At 43.9% G+C, this 24393-nt stretch overlaps 1 protein-coding gene across 3 annotated transcripts in view; it reads left to right on the forward strand.

Moving 5' to 3' along the window:
• COL28A1 (collagen type XXVIII alpha 1 chain) overlaps positions 1–24393 on the forward strand; it is a 1696952-nt gene that overhangs the window by 718239 nt on the left and 954320 nt on the right. For all 3 annotated transcript variants that reach the window (XM_069648530.1, XM_069648529.1, XM_069648528.1), the window contains exon 18: positions 6774–6842. In XM_069648530.1, coding sequence (XP_069504631.1) covers positions 6774–6842 — 69 coding nt within the window. The remainder of the gene's footprint in view (positions 1–6773; positions 6843–24393) is intronic.

Here is a 24393-nt window from a genome sequence, read left to right on the forward strand (position 1 = left end):
GGCCTGAGTGGCAATGATAGTAGCACGGACCCATTCAGGGAAGATCAGGGCCACTCCACCCCTGGACCAGTTAGTCGAGGGTTTAGAGAGAATCTTGTACCCCTGAGGGAGGAGAGTGTCAAAAATCATGACAGAGCTGGCAGTGAATCGTCCTGTCGACCAAATGTTTTCGACCAATTGACTGGTAACCGGCAGTGAATCCGGTCAATTGGTCGACAACAAACTGGTCGACTGCAATTTGGTCGACACCATTTGGTCGAATGCCAAATGGTCGATTTATTTTTTTTTTATATGTGTTTTGTGGGTTTTTGTATGGGGAAAAAAAAAAAGAAAAAAAGGGGGTTGGGGGGGGACCCACCCAAAAAAAACCAAAAAAGGGGTAAAAAAAAAAAAAAAAAAAATTTGACCATTTGGCATTCGACCAAATGGTGTCGACCAATTGTCCTGTCGACCAAATGTTTTCGACCAATTGACTGGTAACCGTGAATCACATCTCGGTGAGAGCGAGGACGTCTAGGTCAAGGTATCCAAGGTGATGGCAGATGTCAGAGAAGTGTTTGACAGCAGAGCGAGAGTTGAGGTTGCTAAGTGGAGCCAGTTGCCACTTTTGAAGGTCTTCCGAGGAGGGGTACATGAGTGTGGTACACCAGTCGGAGGTGGCAGAGGGATCAGATGGGTGGCAGAAGGAGGAGTGACAGGAGAAGGGAGGAGGTTGATGATAGACTGAGACACCTATCAAGAAGGAGGAGTTTGGGCTGAGTGCCATGGACCATGACAGTGCCATTTAGGTAGACATTAATGATGGCCTTAGAGGAAAGGAAGCATGGCAAGAGTATGTCCCAATGGGTGCCACCATTAATGGGATAGGAAGAGAAAGGATTGAGCACTGAGACCATATGGGGAGTCCAAAGGTCCAGAAAGGGAACGACAAAGAGGGTGTCGGTGAAAGTCTGCCTGGAGGAAGCGTTGACATAGGTGTCCGCGATGGGCAGGCTTGGATTGGAGACCTAGAGGTCCTTCTTGGATTTTTTCCTTCCAGACTACGGCAGAGAGATAGGATAGGTGATATAATAGCAGTTAGATAAGATATGGGAGATTGAGAGTACAATTGAGGGAGGGCGCAGAGAGAAGGAACGGGAAGAGGGAGAGAGGTAGAAAAATGCAGTGCATGACACCGAACTACACCACACAGCAATGCACCAATCTAAGGGAAGGAAAGAGAAAATAGCCTAGGTTACATTATACAGCAGAAAGCAAGACAGCCAGGAGTGAGGTAACTGGGTAGAGGGAAAATCCTAGATAGATGGATAGAGGGAAAAACCTAATTTATAACACAATAGCAAATGAAAAAACACCCAGATTCAACTTTCCTAGAAAGAGGGGAAAAGCCTAATTCTTATGCATAATACAAATGCAAAAACACCCAGATTCGACTTTCCTACAAAGAGGGAAAAAGCCTAAATGTTTATCATAATAGCACATCCAAAAACACACAGATTCTACTTTCCTAGGGAGAAGGAAAAGCCCCAATGACTACCCAAGACAGTTCACCTAGTGCCAGATATGAATAACATAAACTGTGACGTGCAGCAGACTGCAAACTTAGCTAAAAGGAGTAATAAGAGAGGAGGGACAGTTAAATAGGGAGCAGTAATGTCTGTTCTCCTTGTCTGCACCTTTCTTACCTTGTCAGTCACTGCTGGTTGATGGCTGCACTGCATGCTCCCACAGTGAACAATATTAAACACAATCTTTAGCTGCTATTGTGAAAGCTACCCTTTGGGGGCTGCATGGACAGTGGGGCTGTGCTGCTGGGTTCACTTAAGTAGGGCTGCACACCTAATCAGATGTCGGGGGAGGGGTTGGAAGTTTGTAGGGATCAGTAGCACAAAAGTACAGCCCTAAAACAGGCTATGATGCAGCAAAAGCCAAAAAGAATCCCCAAACACACAATAAATTGCTACAATGCATGCGCAGGATCTCAGGATGTTTGAAAGCTCACCACAAGTGAAACCAGGGAATGAGGATGCCACGCTGAGCGGCGGCAGATTAAAAACCTCAACAGGAAGCAAAACTAAGGGCCACATGCCCAATCAGGGGTCGGGAGAGGGGTGGGAGAAGAGAGCGATCAGTAGCACGAATGCACATTCCTAAAACAGGCTGCTATGCTGCAAAACGTAAAAAACGAAATCCCGAACACACAAGAGATTGCTACAATACATGAGCAGGAGCTCAGGATGTTCGAAAGCTCACATGCAGTGAAACCAGGGAATGAAGATGCTGTGTCGAGCACCGGCAGATGAAAAACCTCAAAAAGAAGCAAAACAAAGGGCTGCACACCCAGTCAGGGGCCAGGGGAGGGGTGGGAGGTATAATGCATCACTAGCATGAAAGCACAGCCCTAAAACAGGCCACGATGTGGCAAAAGCAAAAAAATAAATCCCCAAACACACAAGAAGTTGCTACAATACACGAGCAGGAGCTCAGAATGTTAGAAAGCTCACATGCAGTGAAACCATTGAAGCTGATAGTACTAGTACATCACTTGGGTATTTTTAAATGGAACAACATTGACATTTTACTGCATACAAGTTTAAATGAATAGTCTTATCCTACTTGGTAGGGACTTTCTTTTGGATTGCATTGCTTCATTGTGTAAATAGGACACTGCTCAGATGCTTAGAATTTGGCAAACATTCAAACAGGGCAGCACATTAGGAAATGTAGGTGTGTTGGAGAAATAAAATGGTGGATCATGGGAGGGTCCTTTCAACCTTCATCCTCACTGCCCCATGAAAGGTGGAATCCAAAAAGTAGAAATGGGGAAGTGGTTTGGGTGCAGGGAAGGCGTTTGAAGGAGTTTATTAAATATTTGCCGAATGTAGATGTTTCCAACTCTGTCATACTGTATTATGCTCTAGTTCATTATGTATAGAAGAATGTTTTTTTTTTTAACAATGATTAGCCATTAAATTGAGGGACAAGTCACACGTGTCCAATTCCAACGCCTTGGCCACAGACGCCTACACCCTCATAAGAGCTGTAAGTCACAGAGTTCATTCAGGAAGTACAGCATAGAATCTTGAAAGTCCCCAGTTTGGTAGCTTATAGTTTTGGATGATACAACTACAAGATGCACTTCCAAATAAAAATGAAACATCCAGTACATTGCAGATATCAACTAGTGATCTCAGTTTAAGAACATAGTTTACTTTGGAGGGTTGCAGGAAGAACATAGTTTAGGTAAGCACATAGCATATCATGCATTGATGTAGTGTCCTTACTCCTGTCTGCAACTTTCTCAAATGTTTGGGAGGACTTAAGCGCTCTATGCGCGTGGCTGGTAGCACCAATGCTGAAATTATCAAAACATAGCCTAACATTAAGGCCTTTCTTTGCCTTCTAAATGAGATCCAGCATAACACACACATTGTTACTCACATGAATCTGCAACATGTTTGCTCTCCAGCTGTTTTGGAGTTGTAGCCCAAATTAACTGGAGAGTAGCATGTTCCAGACCCCCACAAAAAATCCCAAACTAGCTTTGTCAATGCTTGTTTTTATTGGGTTTGTAGCGATTTAATGTAATGTGTGGTTATGGGCTGGACACAATTAGTGAAGCTGTGAGAGCGTCCGCCTTCACTTGCAGGATGCCAGCAGAGCTCAGGTTGACGCTTGCACCCAGCCAATGCCTCTTTGAATTGGCCTTTCTTAAAATGTGTTTTGGTGCTTTTGTTTTGATGTCTTCAGGAAATTAATATACAAAAACAATTTAAAAAAAACAATACAACTACTTGTTGCAAGGCACTACTGTATGTATGCATACAGATGCTTGGAGCACCATTTACTTTTGCAGCTTGGTTGTCTGAGGGGCTTTGTGCACTGACTTGTTCAGTTGCAGATAGTCTCTCCATTTTTATTTTTGTATACCTTTTTTATTTTTGATGCACAAACACAGCATGGCGCATCAAAGAGCTGTACATGTTTTAAAATAGCAAGCGGTTAACAACATGTTTACAAATGGATCAAATGTATTGAAGTGACTTGACTGCTGGGTAATCTGAGTAATATCAAGGTGTTGAGCAGGGTTTTAAATTCCTTCATGGACTGCAGGTGCACTGCAGCGGCCCTGGTAACACCAGGATGATGTTCCAGTATGCCAGGGTGTAACTTGAGAAGGATTGTTTTTTGTACTTTTCTGATGGCCTGGTTTAGTCTCCAGCCTGGAGATGGTCTGACTCCGAGATGAGCATGTGCCACCCAAGATGTTAGGCTTGGCTACAAGATAGGCTGGCATATGGGTGCTGGTAGCTTCCTATGTACAGACAGGTAGAGGGGCCAGTGAAGGCTGCCTATGATGTGGGTGATGTGATTGAATCTCCTTGCCCTGGCGATTTTTTATTTTTATTTTTTATCTATTGCATTTGCTTGTACGCCCAAACCCGGAGGTATCACAGTGTAAATTACAGGATTACAGTAATACTTTCTGGTTGCAGGACAGAAGAAGTCAGGTGAAATATGACAATGGCATAATGGTTACAGAGGATGGTCGGTTGACAACAGTGTACACTTGCAGTTAAACAGTGAAACATATGGTTGTAAATAGGGTTTATGAGACAGTCAGGTTAAAATTGGTTGAATAACCAGGTTTTTAGGTGTTTCTTAAGGAGAGTGTGGGAGGGCTCCTTGCTTATGGTCCGGGAGCTGCTACAGGGAAGCTGGATCCTCCTCTTCTTGAATTCTTGAAACAGGGGATGAGTAGATGCTTGTTGGAGTTATATCTGAGAGATCTAGTTGACATTTTCCAAGTGAGACATTGGTTCAGATAGGTAGGGGCGTTTTTGGGTAATGCATTTATGTGTGGTATTAAGTGTTTTGTGTAGTATTCTAGCTTGAATAGGTAACCAATGTACTTCTCTTCTGGTCAGTGAAATATGATCTCTATTTTTGATTCCAAGTGCTGCTCTTAAAGCTTTATTTTGCAATAATTGCAATTTGGCTAGATATTTCTTGGGGGTGCCTAGCAAAAGTATATTGCAATAGTCTAACTTAGGCAGAATAAGGGCTCTTGCTAATGTGATACAGTTCTGTGGAGTGAGAAATTGTCGACTAAGGGCAATGAGTTTGGCTGTATAGGCTGTGGATGAGGCGAAAGCGTTAATGTGTTTGCTCATGGTGAGGATTGAGTTTAAGTATACCCCTAGTGTTTTGACTTGGTTGGAAATGGGGATGGGAGTACCATCTATGTCTTGATGTAGCTTTTTCAGTTGGTTTGGGGAACATACAATGAGGATCTCAGTCTTTTCACCATGAGGTGAGCAGTAGCCAAATTAACTGCTTTGAGAGTGTCTCAGTGTGCCACTGGGAGCACAGCTAGGCAAGTCTATACCCCATTAATATGCAAGATCACAAGAGGCTGTACCATCCTTAGGTAGTCCTGAGGTGGTGGGAGCAAGGGCTTGATGTTGCAGAGAAGTATGATCGGGCTCCATGCCATATGGCCATTTTTTGTGATGTGCTGCTGGAAAAGATGTTACTATTGTGAGGAACCTGAGGCCGTCCTCACTTCCCTCCCCAATAGGTGGTCAGGGAAAGGCTCTCACTATCAGATCCTGAACCTGGGGGTGGATATGCGAGGGGGGATCACCTGGGTGGGGGAGACTTGGGAACTGGGGATGAAGCACCCTTGGGTGAGACACAGTATCTCCCATTTCCCTTTTCTAATGAGTTTAATATTCCCCAGGCCTTTGTAGGGTATTACCAGTCCCTTCCCTATCTTTTTCATAAATCATCTCCCAGTAAACACCAGTCAGGCACTGGGATGAGAAAGAGACACACTGAAACAGTGAATTATGATGGCTTGTACAAGAGAACTATAACAGTAACTGAGTTTTTCCGAGCAGGAAAGTGTACTGGGAATCTTATGATGGCTTGTGCAAAAGCCCTATAACAGTAATTGAGTTTCCTAGCAGGAGAGTGTACTGGGAACCTTATGATGGCTTGTGCAAAAGCCCTATAACAGTAACTGAGTTGCCTAGCAGGAGAGTGTACTGGGAATATCTTACTTTTGGTCTTTTAACGGCTTAGTATGTTGTAAAATGTCTCTATTGTGACATTTTATGTTTTTTCATGCATCTGACATTTTTCTCACATCATGCTCATCAATCATCAATGTGGGTATGACTTAAAATAAGTTTTCACTTTCAACTTTACTATTTGAACCTACAGCTGAAAACTGATCTGTTGACCTCTTGACCGACCTGCCTTTCATGGTTTCCTCCTGAATCTGAAAATCTGGACACTATCAATTCATCAACCCATTCACAGAAACCACAAACTCTGTCAACCATCTTTTCTCAAACCTAGACACACACACACATACACATGCATGCACACAAACACACAAACACACACAATCACATGTCAATACATCGACCAACAAAATAATTTAACCACCAAACTCATCTGCCATCTATCCATCAATCCATTGTTCATTTCTTCAAGACATCCACGTAACTACACATGCAACAACTCATTCATCCACCCCCACACAAACATGTACACACTCATCCATCTATCCAACCAGGCCCATCCACCCACCCACCCACAAATCTGTCCACACAACCACATGTGTATAACCACACCCATCAATAAAGAAACACAGACTTTTAAGTATAGAAAGTAACACTTATTAAATTTGCCAATTCCTGATGTCAATGCACAGGTTGATAAACTGTAAACAGTACTCACAAATAAAAACCTGTCTTTCACAGGGAGAAGAAGGTGGAGCCGGCCCACCAGGACTACCGGGTCCAGCAGTCGTTGGAGCTCCAGGGCCTAAAGTAAGCCTTATAATTGTAGCATTTCTTCTGTTTTGAAAGGTTTTGATTAATACTCATGTCTTTACATTGATTAACCACTTATCCTGCACATGCTGAAAACTTCTAGAGATTTCATTTACAGAATTTATGGCGATAGACTCTAAGAGGTTTCTTAAAATAATCAGAATCCTTAGTTGTAGGTGCCTTTATCCAAGCTCCATATTTCTCTGCAATAGGAAAGATAAAAAATCTGAAAGTTGTTCCTGAAAAGCAACTGCCCCTGCACCAACAAACCAATGTTGCAGTAAAATCTGCTCTGTAAATTTGATAAAAAATTAGGTAGCCCTGGAATTCATGCATTTTGTAATTCAACTTAGTATCTCAGCTAAGGAACGTCACTTTAGTGACCTTCATGAGCCTCTTCCTGGACGACTTCCACACAGCTCTTTTTCAAATGCCCTGCTGACCCTCTTGCACCCTCCATCATCCCAGATGTGCGCCTTCAATGCCTGTAAAACTGAGATCCTTCCCAACGGGACCCCTGCTCCCTCCTTCTTCCCCTCACTCTGGCCTTCCTCCTTGGGCTCTCCCCTGCGCTTTCAACTGAAGCCAGAGACCTTGGTATCATCTTCGAAACCTCTCTCTCCTTCCTCCCTCACACTCAGGACATTGGCAAGAAGTCCCACCACTTTCAGCTCTTCCTTCTCAAAGGAATTTTACCTTTTCTCACTTTCCCTCAGAGGCTCAATGTGACCTAAGGCCTGGTCCTTTCTTGGCTTGACTACTGCAATAGAGTCCTTCTGAATCTTCCATCTTCCACTCTGTGACACCTCCAGCTAATCGAGAATAGGCAGCAAGACTTATCCTTGGCCTTAAGCTCAGAGACGGCATCTCTCCTGCACTAAAAAGTCTTCACTGGCTCCCGGTTTCTGCACAGATTAAATGCAAATCTCTCTGCAGCATCCACAAGGCTGTCTTGGCCGGGGACCACACTATCTTCAACTTTATCTCACTAAATGCTCTCCCTCTAGGCCACTAGTTCCTTTGGAACCAATTCTTTGTGTGTAAAGCGTTTTGCTAAACAGAGAGTAGGTGGTCCTTCACTTTCCCCAGTGGGCTTCCTCCTATGAAATAACCTACCCCTCCCTCTGCGCCTTGAGTAGGATCTTCCCAGTTTCCGGAAGCTCCTTAAGACTTTTCTCTTTTCCTCGTCCTTCCCTTCTTCTCTCCTTTGCTAATCCCACAGTTACTGTGATGAGTGTCCTGGGCCCTTTTGCAACCTCAGGGCCCTGACCTCCCACACCCATATTCCCAGCTCCTGTCTATCCACAGCACTTGCATCTGCAAACCCTCCGCCCTGGAGGTTCGCACCTACAACTCCCACAGCCCCAGTCTGTGTAGCACTCAACATTCCTAGCACTTCATCTGTGGCTCACCCACAAGCTCAGACTCTTCAGTACTTACCCCCTCTTCCCGCTTCCTTGCTGCACTTTCACGTTCTGAATACTCACAAGGCATAGTAGGTTAATCCTTTCTAACTCCCCTGCTCATTAATATTGTGTTTTTAATGTATTTGCCACCCTTGCTCCCTCCCTGCCCTGTGGGCGCTTTGAAACATTATTGTCTTATTGTATAAGCGCCTAACAAGCAAACAATAAAGAAAAATAAATACATTTTAGCACTGAAAATTGATTTCCCTACATAGATGTTAATTCAACAACGTTGGACACTGGTTAGAGAATACATATTTTAAGACTTTAGTAATGCTTTTTAAATGTGTATAGTCCTGGAATCTCATTTGTTTTTTTCAAACAGTTTGGATTCAATTCGTCCCAAATTTTCTCTGTACTGCAATAGGAGGCCATGCATTTGCAGTCAGAAGGCTCTTCACTTTGATGGCCTTTGGGACATAAGTCACTCAGCTATCTCAACAAAAGCCTCGCAGTAGCTGTTAGAAACCTTTTGATCTTGATGAATAGGTGCCTTTAGGCTTCGGTGAGTCAGTTTCGTGTAAACGCTCATGCAATAATTCCTTCATTTCGTTGCAGGAGTTTTGTGCGAAGCATATGTCAGCAGGCAGGCACAATTCAATAGATAAAATACAAAATGATAAAAAGTTTTCACAATGTAATTTGCATAAGAAAGAAATGAAATAAAAATAAACAATTTGCTACATACCATGTAGATTGATTTATTCTCAGTGCTCATGCACCAAACCAGTGCAAAACTCATCCACGATATTTATCTACCTGCAGTTTGGCAAGCAACTTCTTATGTTACACAATATATGTAAGTGTTGAATGCCAAATACACATCAGACGTTGAGCGGGAGCAAATTCACTATACTTTTAGCATCTGCTAATGTTGTTTGTTCTCATGTAACTTGTTGCATCAGCAATCTCATCTGTAATTATGCCAATATGTACATTGCATCAGCTAAGTGTGTTTTATGTAACTGGTTGCACCAGTGCCACAGTGCCTCAGGTTTTGGAAGCTTTACAAATATAAAAATAAATAAATAAATACCTTTCAACATTCACACATTATGAGTCATGCAAAGGTGGTTTCCACCGAACACCCCAGGATCAAACTAGTCAGTTCTTTCAAGGATACACTGTCTTCTTGAAGGTAAAGAATGCATGCACACCTCAAGAAACATTAACAGTGCTTCACCAGTGCTGCCTGTGGCCTTTTGAAGAATTCACAGTTACAGATTGAGACTGTTGCTTTTCTTAATTATCTCTCACTTAGCCATAGTGGTCTTGGACACAGTGAGGTACTGTATATAACTTTCAGCCACTTGATGCTAGAGGTAGTGGTGAATTAGTTATGTAAGAGTGCTCTTCTATTGTGGAGCAAGTAGTTTAGTCTGGGAAATTTGCATTTCTCTGCAGCACCCAAGCATGCTTAAAGAGGAAGTGGCAAGGAGCACCTTTAGACTACAATAAGGACATTGCAGATGACTAGCAGGGGCCTCCAGGAAAGTTATTTCTACAAGGGCATCGATCCCTGTGCTTGAAACATGTTCAGCGTGTGATGTTTACAATAAGAGAGTGTCAGATTTTGTTTCGATCTCCAAAGAAATACCAAGGAACTACGTTGTTAGGGATTTAACACATATTTGTAAGTATCCACATGATCCTAAACTATATGATTATGTTCAACAAGCTATATAATGCTTTTAAGAAACTCGGAGGACTGTTGATGTATTCAAAGTAGATTTTAGGATTGCATGACTAGCTACACAAGCTAAGAGAGCACAGCCAAGTGGCAGTTTAGTTATATGACTAAGGCCGCGGTCTGCAACCTGCAGCTCACCAGATGGTTTATACTATTTCTCCTGTGATCCCTTACCGTTGACCATGCTGGCCAGGCCTGATGGGAGTAGTAGTCCAAAAAATCTGGAGAGCCAAAGGCTGCAGACCCCTGGACTAAAATAGCATGTGCACTGTATTAATGACATGTATTAATCCCCCTTTAAGACTAAAGAAGTGATTATAATAATGTTGTTTTAATGTTGTTTGTAGAACATGAAGAACTACTGTATTGTGAAAACACGAGTTTTACTCGATTCATTTTCAAATATGCTACCAATTCTATATTTAATAGTTACAGGCCTGAGCGAAGTGATGGCCTTAACGAAAGCCCAGGGAATGACCTGAAGTGGCAATGCCCCCCCCCCCCCTGTGAGGGCCCTATTGGTATTAGTACCCCAGCCCGTAAAACTATTTTTTTTTCTGTTCCAAAGCGCTCCGGCATTTCAGAACAGAAAAAAAAGTCAAATAAATGGCCACCAGGGAAGGGAAAACAAAGTCTGTTTTCCCTTTTCCTGGCGGCCATTGAAAATGAATGTGAAAAGTAAACAAACAAAATGGTCACCATTGAAAGGGAGAAGGGACTACAACTAGTCACTTCTCCATTTGCATAGTGGCCATTCAAAAAAATAGGGATAAATGTAAACAAATAAAATGGCCACCATGGAAAGCCTTTCCCTGATGGCCTGTCGCAGATCGGGAGCGGACGCGCTGGGGACAGAAGTGTTCCCAGCGCGTCTGCTCCCAAAATGGACAAAAAAGAAGGTAAGTGGGGTTGGGAGGGTGGGGAGTGGATTCTTCGGATTGGGGGCACCACACTTACCTCGATCCCTGATGGGGGAAGATGGCAGCCTCCAGCCGTGTGGTGGCTGGAGCGGGGATTACCCCATTTTGAGCTGAGTTGCTGCCACAGGGTGGGTGAGGGATTCCCAGTCGGGTAATGTCCGAGTGATGGCCAATGAGCTTGCTTGTAACAAGCTCATTGACCCTCGCCGGGTACTAATGTATAACATACAACAGCACCTGACTCTTCCTAGAGTTGACCCTGTGGAAATCCACAGCTGTTTTGTCAATACCTCCAATGCACAATTAACAAGGCTTAGTCTACTCTCCTCCTTCCTATACCACCAACTATCCCCCCACACCTGCATGGTGCGGTACATCCATCTCTTAAGTGTTAAGGTAGGAATAGGCAGGTTGCAACTACTTACCAATCTTTGGAGGTTTCCCCATAAGATGATTGAAGCCTTTTCTTATCAGGTTCAAGATACCAAGAAGGTTCATAATAAGGCCAAAACACCAAGAGATGCAATGCATCTCACCCCAGCCATATCTTTATTTGGAAGACATTTTACCGCTCTAGCTCAAGGAGAACCCAACACCAATATTGTCCTCTTTGCATTAGGGATGGCTTGTGCAAAATCTCTCAGTCTCCCCATATTTCATCTAACAATAGAAGGACAACCCTCAAAAAATCAATTCTCAAAGAAACCCTAAAACCTTAATAACAGATACTTCTATCTCAACAATGGTAGGCCACAAAGTGACAAACACCCTATTTTCCCCCCAATACGTCCATCACTGGCAGCTTGGTTTGCAAAGATTTCTAGCTTTCTTTTCAGACATAGTATTAACAGAGGTATAAGGGGGTCCAGACTACACACCATGCTAAGGTGTTGATAGTCTTAATATGGTGCGTTTTTCTGCCTGCAAAGAGATCCAGGATATCATTGCGTCCCAATTTTTCCCATCTTTCTTTACCAGCTTTCTCAAGATTCGTTTTAAAGTCTGGTTAAAATGTTCTACAAAACCATTGGCCTGGGGGTGATATACAGATGTCCTTAGGGTCTTCTTAATATTCAGAATCTCTTTCACCTCTTGCATCAAGTGGCATATAATGGTCATACCTTGATCCATGAGGATCTCTTTTGGGAACCCTCCTCAGGAGAGGAAGGGTAGTAGGTGCTTTGAAATGTGTTGTATGTCGTTATTACGCAGGGGAAAGGCTTCTAGCATAGTCAAGGATTACTAGGATAAAGTGATTCCCCAATGTTGAGGTTTCTAGGCGTCCTACTATATCCAACGCAATCCTGGAAAAAGGAACTTCAATTATAGGCAATGGTTGTAAAGGGACAGGTGGATATGTCGCTATGAGGTTTTTGGAATTAGCAAAGACACCCGGTCAATAGAACCTAGCTATTGTTTTGTTCAGAGTTTTCCCTATCCATGAGCGAATTCTAACACTGTTCATCTATGACTCCCGTGTATAACCAATTGTGTTTGGCGGGTTCCCTCCAGTATTACATCTCCTATATAGAGTAGCTCTTATTTTAAGAAAAAGAAGGGGCTAGCCTGACTAAGCCCAGCTTCTTCAGAGACTACCTTATTAAAGGCTTGTGTGAGGATTGGGTCATTCATCTGAGCAAAGGATAAATTAGGTAAGGGAATAACTTCTTCTTGTTTTCCGAGGTTCTTATCTATAATGGGTAGTATGACTTCCCCAAAACCTTTAGAACCCTTTTCTGTCTCTTTTTGTTCAGTTATTTCTTGGGGGACTGTGAACAATGCTTTCTCTAGGATGCCTTGAGAAACCTTTCCTCCTTTTCTCACGGTGCATGGATTCTTTCTGTGATTATGTGAAAGGATTTTAACATTCCCTCTGACTTTAGAATCTATAAGTCCTTCGATAACATATAATCTATGTCTCCAAGCCAGCCCTGATTTGGAGGTGAGTCTAATATAAGTTCCTTTGGGGGAGCCAATATTAAACATGTGGGAATGAGATTTCTTTCACCAGGTATTATCACAATTTCTTCCTTACTCTGTAAATCAAATCCTATGGATTCAGCTGTAGCTGTGGTAGGATTTCTGGCCTCAGAACTCACTTTTTTATAATTATATGGGTCCCCAACATCTATCAGCGGTTAAAGATCCCACTTCTGACACTGCTTAGAGAGGGTCTTTTTTGCTACAACATGCTAATTAACTCATGTGGCGAGTCAGAAGAAGCACATGGTCTCATTGAGGACATGTTTTCTAATATTTTATTAAAGGAAAAGGCTAAAGCTTATCCTTCCTTATCACTATTGTTGGGGGGAACTCCCATGTATGCCAGAGGGCTACTGAAAGTTCTCAGACTTGGAGGGCCCAACACCCTCCCCCAGAATACACAGAGGACTCAGTGAACGCCAAGTTCAAACTGTGATTTATTACAGACAAAACCAACATGGATCAGCACAGGAACAGAGAATTATTCATGCACATCTCGCTCTTCCTCAGCTCGGAGGCCGGTTTTACCATCAAATGGCATCAGCACTTCATCACAACCTGGGCCCTTCTCCTGAAAACCTATCAGGCCATGCAATTGGGTACTGAGTATTCTATAACTTATACAGGACACTATGGGGCCATTACGACCCTGGCGCTAAGGGGTTAACGGCGCTGTAAAAGGCTGCAGCGCCGTTAACCCCTTAGCGCCTAATTACGAGGACCCTTTGCGGGCCCAACCTGAACGGCAGGTCTGGACCAGCCGTTAAAGTAGGGACCCGCAAAGGGACCTTCGAGATAATTGCGGTACCGTAATTACCGCCTTCCCCAGTCCCATTGAGCCCTATGGGGCAAAAATGAGAATGGGGAAGGGCCAATGTTCAATGGGGAATTACCGCCCGCTAACCATGGAATGGGGTGGTAATTCCCCAATGAACATTGGCGGACTCGTTACAACACTGGCAGCAATCATGGTGCTAATAGCGCCATGGGTTACCGCCAGTGTTGTAATGAGGGCCTATATATGTTATTCTACTGGCCCTTGCACGTCAGGTGGCTGGCCTGTTCCATCCCCAATTTTCTAACTATAACATTGTTTCATTGTTGTGGATTTACCATTGGTTCTTACCCATTGCTACCCACCCTTAGGGTACAAAACTGTGATTGGCTAGAGCTGACATCCCCAGGCCTGGGACCCGAGATGGTTCTCAGCTCGCTATGTACCTTTTCAAGGTGATGAGAACGATCGTGTGTGTATTGGAACATGTGTGCACCACATTTGCCTTATGAGAATCCTCTCCTGCTCGGCACAACACTTGTTGCATTATGTTGCATAATTGTTGCAATCTGTGTCTGGTTGCCTGAGTTTGGCTCTCCTTTCCCACCGCTGATCACTGTCCATTGTCTGCTTCAGCTGTGTCACGTGTTTGGAGACCACGAAATTGAGCTCTGCAGCTCTGAATTATGAGGATGTATTCCCTCTTCCTACAGCTGGTCCCTTTGTCGTCTGGGTATTGGAATGACATCCGTATCCCATGACCTTGGCTGTGGGTCCTGCCTCACATGTCTTTCTCTCTGTCCAGCCTGAATCAGCTCAGCTCGTCCCTTGCTCAGTGGCCTGAGGCCTGCTGTAATTTTCCTAAACCTTATAATGCGGTCTCTACGCTGTCCACGCTATACTACATTTTCAATCGTTTAGTCACACTTGGCTCTGCCAGGTCCCATAGGTGCTCCTGCAGTTCCATAGGGTTATTCACAGTTAAGCATTTGCAAGCTTTGCTCAGGATCTCTTGTGCTTTGTGCTTTCTGCGTTGCTGCACTTGAGTAATGGCAAAAATAATAAAAGCAATGACAGTACATATATGTATCTATCTTCTAACTGTAGAACTGTACGCTCATGTTCTTCATGTATTCAAGTGGGTGTTTGTGTCCTGAAGTGCGGATGGCATGTGTGCTTCATGTCTAATGCTGCTTTGTCGTGGTGTGTTTACCGATGTCAGCAACATGGCTTCTTGGTGCTCTAGTCCAGGCTGACCATATAGGTGTCTCTGACCATGGCCTGAGGCTCTTCATTCACACAGGGATAGATCTGTACCGCACCTGGTCTGTATGGATGGCTGAAGGGATACCTCTCAACATATTTATCAATCATTGGTCTGTTAGGAATTTGTCTGAAATAGAATGGATGAACGCAGTGTTTTCTGGCCTTTCATCTTGTCATGAATTTAATCGGTGGAGGCAATGGTGGTGGCAGGATCCTGACTCTCTCTTCAGTCCCCCTCTGGTCAACCTGTCGACCACACCCTTATACAACAGTCCTTTTGCTCTCAGCTGCCATCTCTTCCTTATTCATCTGAGGTGCCTATAGTAGTTTGTATGATCATCGAACAACTAGTTTATGTAACAGCACAATTCTTTGGGATTACACCATACCCAATTTTCCTTGCTAGTACTTTGCATCAAATGGGTTGTCCAGCTTCATTGCTCTAGGTGTGAACAGTTTGCATTGTGCAATCCTCTCCCTTATCTTGTTCCTTTCTGCCTTAATCTCATTCTTTGCTCCTCCTATATCCACATCCATCAGGACCTGTGTTCCAATAGTTTCCTCTGCAGTTTTCTTGCACCTTGCCATACAGATTTGTATCCTACACATTGATATTGCTGCCAGCACTAGTGCTTTCATTGTCACCTTTAGTCAATGTGACAGCCATGATGGCATCCGTGACCATATATATGCTATCCAGCTCTGGTCCTTTCCAGTCCCCTTTGCTTCTTCCTCCATTTTGACATGCGTCTGGGATAGCTGTAGTACTGTCTCTGACAGGGTCCCATTATTTTCGTCGTTGGCAGGTATGAATGTGCAACAGGAGCTCCCAATTTTTGCGCACTCTCCTCCTTCCATAGCTGTGAGCAGTTCCAGAACGTATCTATTCTGGAGTGTCACCAATCTTACTGCTTGGAGCTCTTCTTTTATCGCGTTGAATCCATTCATCACTGTGGAGTTAATTGTCACCATCAGCTCCCAAGGGGTAATTTGTAACCATTTTGCATTCGTGTACGTCTGTACAGATGGTATTAATGATGCAAAGAACATCTGCATCCTGCTGAACAGTCTGTGTTCTGCTTGCACTTCATCTAGTGCTGTTTCTGATGCTTCTGAGAAGTAATTTCCTCCTCTCTTTACTCTGCTCAATCTAGTTGGCTTCTCTGCCTTGGTTGTTGGTACCACTTGTTCTTTTTGTTATTCTCCATCTTTGGGAATTCATAATGAGCATTGAAATCTTGTATGGTCCTTGATATTTGTTTTTCAGGATCCTAATAGGGAAGACCCTGCCTGTGCTGTTTACTGGAGTACTAGGTCAGGTCTCCCAATAGCCGACCGGTTTCTGTGGTATGAAAGTGGTTACACCACATTCTTCAGGGCTTGAGGAAGCACACAGTTAGGTTCCTCCTAGTTTTCAGTGGCAGCTTTGTCTGCATTATTTAAGGGTCATCCCTATTAGGATCCTGAAAAACAAATATCAAGGACCCTACAAGATTCTTCAATGCTCAGATGCAAAAGGGGAACCCACTGGAGAATATAATGCACACACTCCAGTCTTTTTCATAGACATTCCTGCACCTGCCTAACGGAGAATGCTCATTAAAGACTTTAGAATTTCATCCGGAAAATGGCAGACACACATATAGTCGGGACCGGCTTTATGTGTTTTTTAGCACGATAGAGTGTACTTACTTGCATTTGTGAGTTCAGTGATAGAGATGCATCCATTCCTACCCACTTCACTAAAATAACTGTGAGTTCCTAGTGTCACCAGAGTATTGGGCAACCCACAGTCGGAATACCCAAAATAGTCCCTTGTGTTTTACATAGTAAAAATCGTTTGGACAATAACACACGACACAGGGTCCATCTTGAGCAAAATAAAAAAACGTGATTTCTTGCGAACCCCTGGTCCGGATGGCATAACTAACTTTGACCTGAAAAAATATCCAGAAGTATAGTCAGCGTTCATAACAGTGGTTTTCCAGAGCTGCCTAAAAACAAATACAATACCATCTTTGTGGAAAGAGGCTCTGGTTGTCCCTATTTTCAAAAAAGGACCCAGACATAATCCCAAGCACTATCGGCCGATAGCGCTTTTGGACACAATAGGGAAAATCTTTGGCTCCATGGCTTTGGACAACCTATAGAAATGGATTAACCAGTCCGCTTATTACGATCGATTACAAGCGGGCTTCGTTAAAAATCTCGAGACATCTGTAAATATTCTAATTATGAGGATCTCAAAGTCCATGGTCATAGAAGGAAGACCAACGATTTTCTTGGCATTTGTTGACCTGTTCCAGGCATTCGACCAGGTCAACCGGGACATTCTGTGGAGCAAGCTGGAAAATCAAAACTGCCCGGATCAGATACTGGGAATAATAAAGGCGCTTTATTCAGGAGCTTCAATGCGCGTCTGCCTAAATAGAACCGGTAATTTATTGTAACCAATCGTCACAGAGTGCAGAGTCAAACAAGGATGCCCTTTGGCTCACGCACTATACAACGCTTACATAGTAGATTTCAAAAACACTGAAGAAAGAGTAAGATCCTTTCCACCTACTTTAGGCAATTCAAAACTTTCAAGACTTTTATATGCTGACGACATTATTTCAATGGACCAGATGTCTATCGGACTTCAAAGACTATTAAATAATTTGATAGTCTATCTGAAAGAAAACAAACTCGAACTGAATAAAGAAAATACTAAAATAATGGCGTTTGAAAAGTCAACTAAAAAGTCTGAAAAAGAAAAATGGATAATCGAAGGAGTGCCTTTAGGAAAGGTTAGAAGTTTCAGATACTTGGGCATTATCGTAAACACCAGCCCTACAGAAATGCCAATGCAAGACTGTCTATATGCGAAAATAAAAACCTCAATAGCTCAGACGAAAGTTATAGACAGAAAGTACGGACGGTTCTCACTCATCCGGGCTCTCAACTTCTACAAGACAAAGGTGGTCCCAGGCCTAATCTACGGCACAGAAGCAATACCGAACATTCCCGAAAACCTCTGGAAAAAATTGGAGGGATTGTTGTGGAGGAAGGTTCTTAACCTCCCTCAGTCATTGCCTGTAACATTGATTAGGCGTGAACTGAGTTTACAATCACTGAAAGCAACCATTGCTCGCTACGGTGCAATGCTCTACAGAAAGGTAAGCCTCCCATCACTGCCTCTCATCCTAGAGATCATTAAAAGGGAAATAGATGCAGGTAATTTCAAGATGCTGGCAAACTGGTCTACAAGAAACTAACGTCTTTTGAATCACGTGGGAAGCTCTGAAGAGGAACTAAGAAACAATCCCAACAAAGTCAAAAAAAGTATCTTGGCGAGTGACTGGATTCAAACATTGGAAGAAGCCGCCAATTCAAAATTGATTAAAAATGTTCCTCTTGATTCCATAAAAATAAACCAAACAAGAGCATACCTGGCTAAATGCCTGGACAAAAAAGTGCACCAACATTTTTTATGGATCCGTCTAAACTTGCTACATACTAATGAAATCCTGCCCAGAAGAAATATATCTAACACGAACAAATGCCGCTTCTGCAAGTGTATTGACAAAGAAGAATCAATAAGACACCTCCTACTATCTTACGTAGGGACAAATGAAGCACATTCCACTTACTTGGGTCACTTCTTCGATAACTTGAAATGTTACTGCGAAGAAGAGGTGTGGAACAGATTGATGAGTGGAGAAAAAACCAGCTGGGTCATAGCTGTGGTTGGCTTTTTCGAAATGCTAGGTTTAAATAGACCTATGACCTTAACACCAATGACAACGGACCCCCACATATGAGAGAGGGGAGATAACCTGCTGATTGAAGGAGGGAGCTGGCTCTTTCTGCATAGGTTTTGCTTTTTCTACCTGATGACCAAAATCATCTAGAATGAACTCGATCAAACCTGTAAAGTAATGAGGACAGATTTAATGAGGTATACTTATGCAAGGACACAATTGTGTCTTGCAATTAAATCAAGTAAATAAAAAAAAAGAAGTATCTGGGTAATGGGCAGATGGCAACATGAACAATCATCAACAATTACATCAGCTTTGTCGTTGATGAGCAGTCCTGTCCCTAACTCTGTTGCCCGAGATTGCGTGACCATTGGATGTCTGCCCCTTGGTCGTGTAAGTTCAGAACGTGCTTGTAGCTTTCCTAGGTACTTGATGGTTGCCCTGTCGATCACGGTGATCTCATTGCCAGGTGAGGCCGCTGCTCTGTAGGGCTTGATGTTGGTCAGGTGGTTCCAGACCGGCTTCCCTTTGAGTTTGACAGCATGGTCGGCCACTTTCTCAACCACGTGCAGTCCCATGAACCGTGGAGAATTCCAGCGTCTGACAAAGTTCCTCAGGATGACAATGTCCCCCACATTCACTGGGTTTTTTAATCCAGAGTCTCGTGGTGTGCTGTCGCAGTTGCTCTCTGCACCGTCTTCTGGGACTCTCCGGTGTTGTCGTATCAGGCGAGAAATAAAGAGGCGCTAGCATTCTAGGAAGTAATGTGCTCATGCATTGCTTGTCCTAACACTTCTGCACTATTCTCACAGTCTTTCAGTGATCTTGTGGCAGGAGCCAGTGGGAGATGCATGCGTTGTTCCTTCACCACCTCATGGGGTGTTAAATGGTGGTCGGACCCAGGCTTTTTGCGCAATGCATCAAAGCGAGAGGTGAGCAGTGAAGCCAAACTTTCTTTGTGTTTTGGCTATGCCCTCCTTCAGGAGTCAGTTCAGGTGTTCACATACCTCATTTGCTTGTGCGTGGTAGACACAGGGGAACTTGTGTTGAATGCCCAGCAATGGTCTGATGTGCTGGAACATCTCAGTGGCCATTTTCACACCGCAGGACCTCAGACACGCCCCATCTCGGGAACACTTCCCTGACTAGGAATTTAGACCACTCTAAGGGCCTATGTATGTGAACAGGGACCAACCTCTATCCATCTGGAAAATGGACACACAACCACGATCATGTAGCGATATCCTTGACACACTTCGATCATGTCCACGTAATCTACATGTAAATGCTGGAATAGGCATACTGGCCTTGATATGACTCCTCTCACCACTCTCAAAGTATGTCCTTCTGCAAACTGCTTGCAAGTCAAGCAGTTACTAACATTTGCCACGTGTTCCGCCAAATTAGGACAGAACCATGTTTCTCCAATGCGTGTAGAAATTACCTCTTTCCCCCTTGTGTGTTGAATAGTGAAATTGTGTCAATGCAGTGTTCAATAATGCTAGTGGCATCACCACTTTCCCTGTGTTATCCTGCATCTTTCAGAGACATTGTGCAACCCCTTTTTGTCCACAACTCCTTCTCTTCCCTGGGTGCAGCTCATTGAAATTCCATAATCTGTGCTTCTGGTAATACATTGTACCCTTCCTTTAGTACCATGTTCCTAGTGAATTCTCAAGCTTGTGGAGCTGCCTCTACCACCCAAGGTCCACAAAATATGGTGCACACTTTGTCTCAAAATCTGCTGCTTCATTTCCTCTTGAGATGGGATCTTACCCTTTTGTGTGTGCTTAGCACTTCACTAATACTATCCATCCTGGATAAGTAATTACTTTGATCAGTCTGCCCAATAGAAGTGCACGCTGTACTGGAGTCCCGTCCCCCCTCCTGAAACATCTCCTGAGCCATCATGATAGTCCAGAGTGCACTGTGGATGTCACATGGGTGGAGTCAGAGTATACTGTTGCTTTCTTCTCTCTGCTCTGTTCCAGTGCTAGTATTAGGGCCACTAGTTTTGCTGTGTAATGGGATGGTAGTCACGCACTGGCTACTACCTCACTTGTCCTGTTTTCCTTCAGTCTTACTACTGCTGTTCCTGTATGCCTGACCCCATCTGTCTGGTCACTTATTGAAGACCTGTCAATGTACAGTATGTCTCCCCCCCCTCAAGTGCATCCTCCTCTACCTTGCAAGTGTCACTGAACATCTCTATGTTTGCTGTGCAGTCGTGTGCATAGTCTCCTACCTGTAGGAAGCCTGCTAGGATTATTGCTGGGTTGACAATTCTGCACCTCACTATCTTTAGTGCTGCATTTGATAGTATCACCTCATACCCTGATGCTCTTTGGGTTGTCAGTGTACTTTTTGGCTGCTGCAGTATCGCAAAGAGGGCATGTTCCACGTAAAGAGTGGTAGAGCACCCCATTGTTATTGCTGCTGACCTTTCCACTGCAAATGTGGCAGCTGCCAAAGTTTTTTTCACACTGATAGTGTCCTCTCATTACTGGGTCAAGCTTCCCACTGTAGTAAGCTATTGGCTTGTGTTCCATGCTTGTCTTTTGTATCAGTACTGCCTTCATTACTACACCGTCATTGTGTGAGAGAACAGGAAAAATTCCTTTTTGTGTTGTAGTCTGTGATCCCTAGCACTGGTTCTGTGCGTATTTCCTCTTTCAGCATGTCAAATGCCTCAGTCATTTCTGTGGTCGATGCCAGTGTCTTGTTCTCTTTCTGCACCTCCTTCAGAGCGCCCAATAGGGGCCTTTTGTATGTGCTGTAGACCCACGCTCTGCAATAGTTGCATAGCCCTAAAAACTTTTGTATTTCCTTCACTGTCGTATGCTAAGGTGTTTTGCGTATTGTCTCTGCTCTCTCTGGGGTGATCTGTCATCCATTTTAAGATATCGTCTGTCCAATGTACAGCACCTCCTTCTGACAGCACTGTAACTTGGCCTTGCCCACTTTGTATCCCTTGTCGGCTAACACAGTCAGCATGTGTACTGTGTCCTGCCTACATTGATCTTCTGTCTCACTTCAAATAAAAATGTCATCTACCTATTTCAAGACTGTGTTCTCCAACTGTATATTGCTTAGGTCCATCTGTATCACTTTGTTAAAGATAGATGGTGACTTGCAGTACCCCTGAGGAAATGTCCACTTCTGATTTCTATACATAAAGCTGGTCAGGTCTTTTGAGTCTGGGTGCAGTAGTATTGAGAAGAATGCATTCTTCAAATCAATGACCGTGAAGCAGGCAGCTTCTGCCGGAATGCTGCACAAAATTGACGCTGGGTTTGCAACTAAAGGATATTCTGCTTCTACAAAGATGCTGTAAACCTTGTATGAAATGCCATGTACCCACCTTTGCCTTCCTCAAGTACATCATGTTGCATGGGGACTCTGATGGTACAAGAATGCCTATGTCAATCAGTGCTGTGATTGTCTCATACATGCCCTCATCTGCCTTCTTAATTAGGTGGTACTGTTTCACTCTTGCTAAAATTGCTCCTGGCTTCAGCATGATCTTCACTCCCTCTATGCTCTTTATGTGACCCACATCATATGGACTAGTCCATAGGGTGCTGGGTACCTTGGCCATGGCCTCTCCCAGAATGGGGGTGGCACCTCCAGCACCATTGCCATCCTCTGTGGTACTTCCCTGTAGTGTATACTTAGCCATTAAGTCACACTCAACTCAAACACCATCTCTATTTCAATTCTCTCTTCCCTGAATAGCTCTTCATCTGTCACTGTGGTCAACCTGCACCTTTCTGCCAGTGCGATCACTGCTCTCCATGCTCGTCCTGTGTCATCCATCCCATGTACAACTATCCAATCCTCTCTCGCAACCACTGCCTCTGTTTCTATTGACACTATTGTTCCATCTTCCTCGTCCAATAGTAGCTCAGGCTTGAATAGGTATTCATTTGGAACTCACCACAATTCCTGGAAGCCATGCAATGGCAATGTCAGTTCCATACTGGAACATTTCTGCATCCACTGGCACCCTCTCTGTATCGTACGTCCACAATAGGCTTGAACAATCTGTCTTACATTGAGCATGTGTATTCCTGGTGTATAACACACTATTCCCTTGTCTGTGAATGAAATAGTCATTTTCAATCTGCTCATAATGTCTCATCCCAGTATGTTTACAGGTCTCTGTAGAGAGCAAAGTAAAGGCAGTGATAGATCATGAGATCCTACAGATAGTGAGATGTTGTCTGTAAAAGGAACCACATCTCGAGCCCCAGAGAATCCTTGAGTGTTCGTGTCATCGCCTGACAATGTAAATGTTCCTTCCCTGATCCAGGACTTTGTCGCCCTTGTGTCAAAAAGAAAGGAAAAAGTGTTGTCACCTATCACCACCCCTATGCGACGTTCCTCCGCAGGGTTGGGTGTGATTGAAAGGATGGGACACATCAAGTTTGTCTGTGGACTGTCCTATTGAGGATATAAGGACATTCCATTCCCTGTGAAGTGGTTGTTTCCCACCATGGTAACTCCTCCCAGTTGTCGTACAGGAACTGTTGCCATTGAGTCCACGTGTGCTGTCGCATCATTGTTCTTTATCTGTGCTAATTGCTGTGTGTTCCGTCAAATCTGTGGTGCTTGTAAATATTGTGGTACTGGTGCTGGCATCTGTGGTACCTACATTTGTGTTTCTAGTGCATGTACATGTGCTTGTGGCATCTGCTGATGTGTGCCCTGCACCTGTCGTTGCTGTTGTTGGTCCTGTGTATAGTAATCATCCTGGTCCCATTGATAGGGCTGCTGGCCCTGTGCTCCCCAATTCTGCTTCATCCCCTGCTCAATGGGGTCCTAATCGCCCACACGTCCAACACTGTGGTAGCTCCCTCCTTTGCCCTTGGGAAACCCTTGAAAAATCCCCTGGGCCTTACTGCATCTCCTTCCCATATCCCTAAAATCCTCCTGGAAAGCCCCCTTGGTTGTGATGCATCTGTGGTCTGAACAAATGCCCTCTATGAGGGCCCTCCTTCTTCAGAACCCTTCCTGGGCATATCCCAGCCCCATGGACCCTCCCCCTGTGGGCGGTGCACACTGCTGTGGTTGTTGCTACTGCTGCTGTTGCCCCTGTGGGGTGGGGCTGGTTAGTACTGCCCCTTCCAACACATACTTGGAAGGGGTGGAGGGTTCCTCCTTGTGAAATGAGGATAGCACAGGGGCAACATGCTGGTCTTGGAAGCAAGACCACGCATAGCAACAGAGGTTCAAAAATTGGATCCATGCGTAGAAACCTAACTCAGGTATTAAGCGCATTATATAAAAACAATTAAATAAATACTTTGTTTTCTTTTGCACCAATTTCGCTTTGTCTATCGTCCTGTCCTCTGCCTTTTTCTTAATGTTCTCCTGCCATAGCCTATAATGGTGAACTATCATGAGCTAGATCTATGTCCACCCTCTTGCTTCCATCCCTACCAATTTCCTTGAACTTTTCTGGACGGGCTCTGGTAGCCCCTGTACTAGTATGTGATTGAATATTGCTACTGTTTTGTCCCAAGGCTCTTGAGTTTCAAGGCGCCAAAGCTCTTGAATCTCTTGAATGTACTGCACTGGATCTTCGTCTTCCCTCATTTATTCGGGATGTAATCACCCTAATATCTGATGTGTCTGGGTATTGTGTCCTTAGTTCTTGCCATAATGCTGCCCTGCAGTTTGCAATGGCAAACCATTGTGTGCTG

Source organism: Ambystoma mexicanum, chromosome 2q (genome assembly GCF_040938575.1).
Source record: "Ambystoma mexicanum isolate Mex_15411 chromosome 2q, UKY_AmexF1_1, whole genome shotgun sequence".
NCBI classification, from domain to species: domain Eukaryota; kingdom Metazoa; phylum Chordata; class Amphibia; order Caudata; family Ambystomatidae; genus Ambystoma; species Ambystoma mexicanum.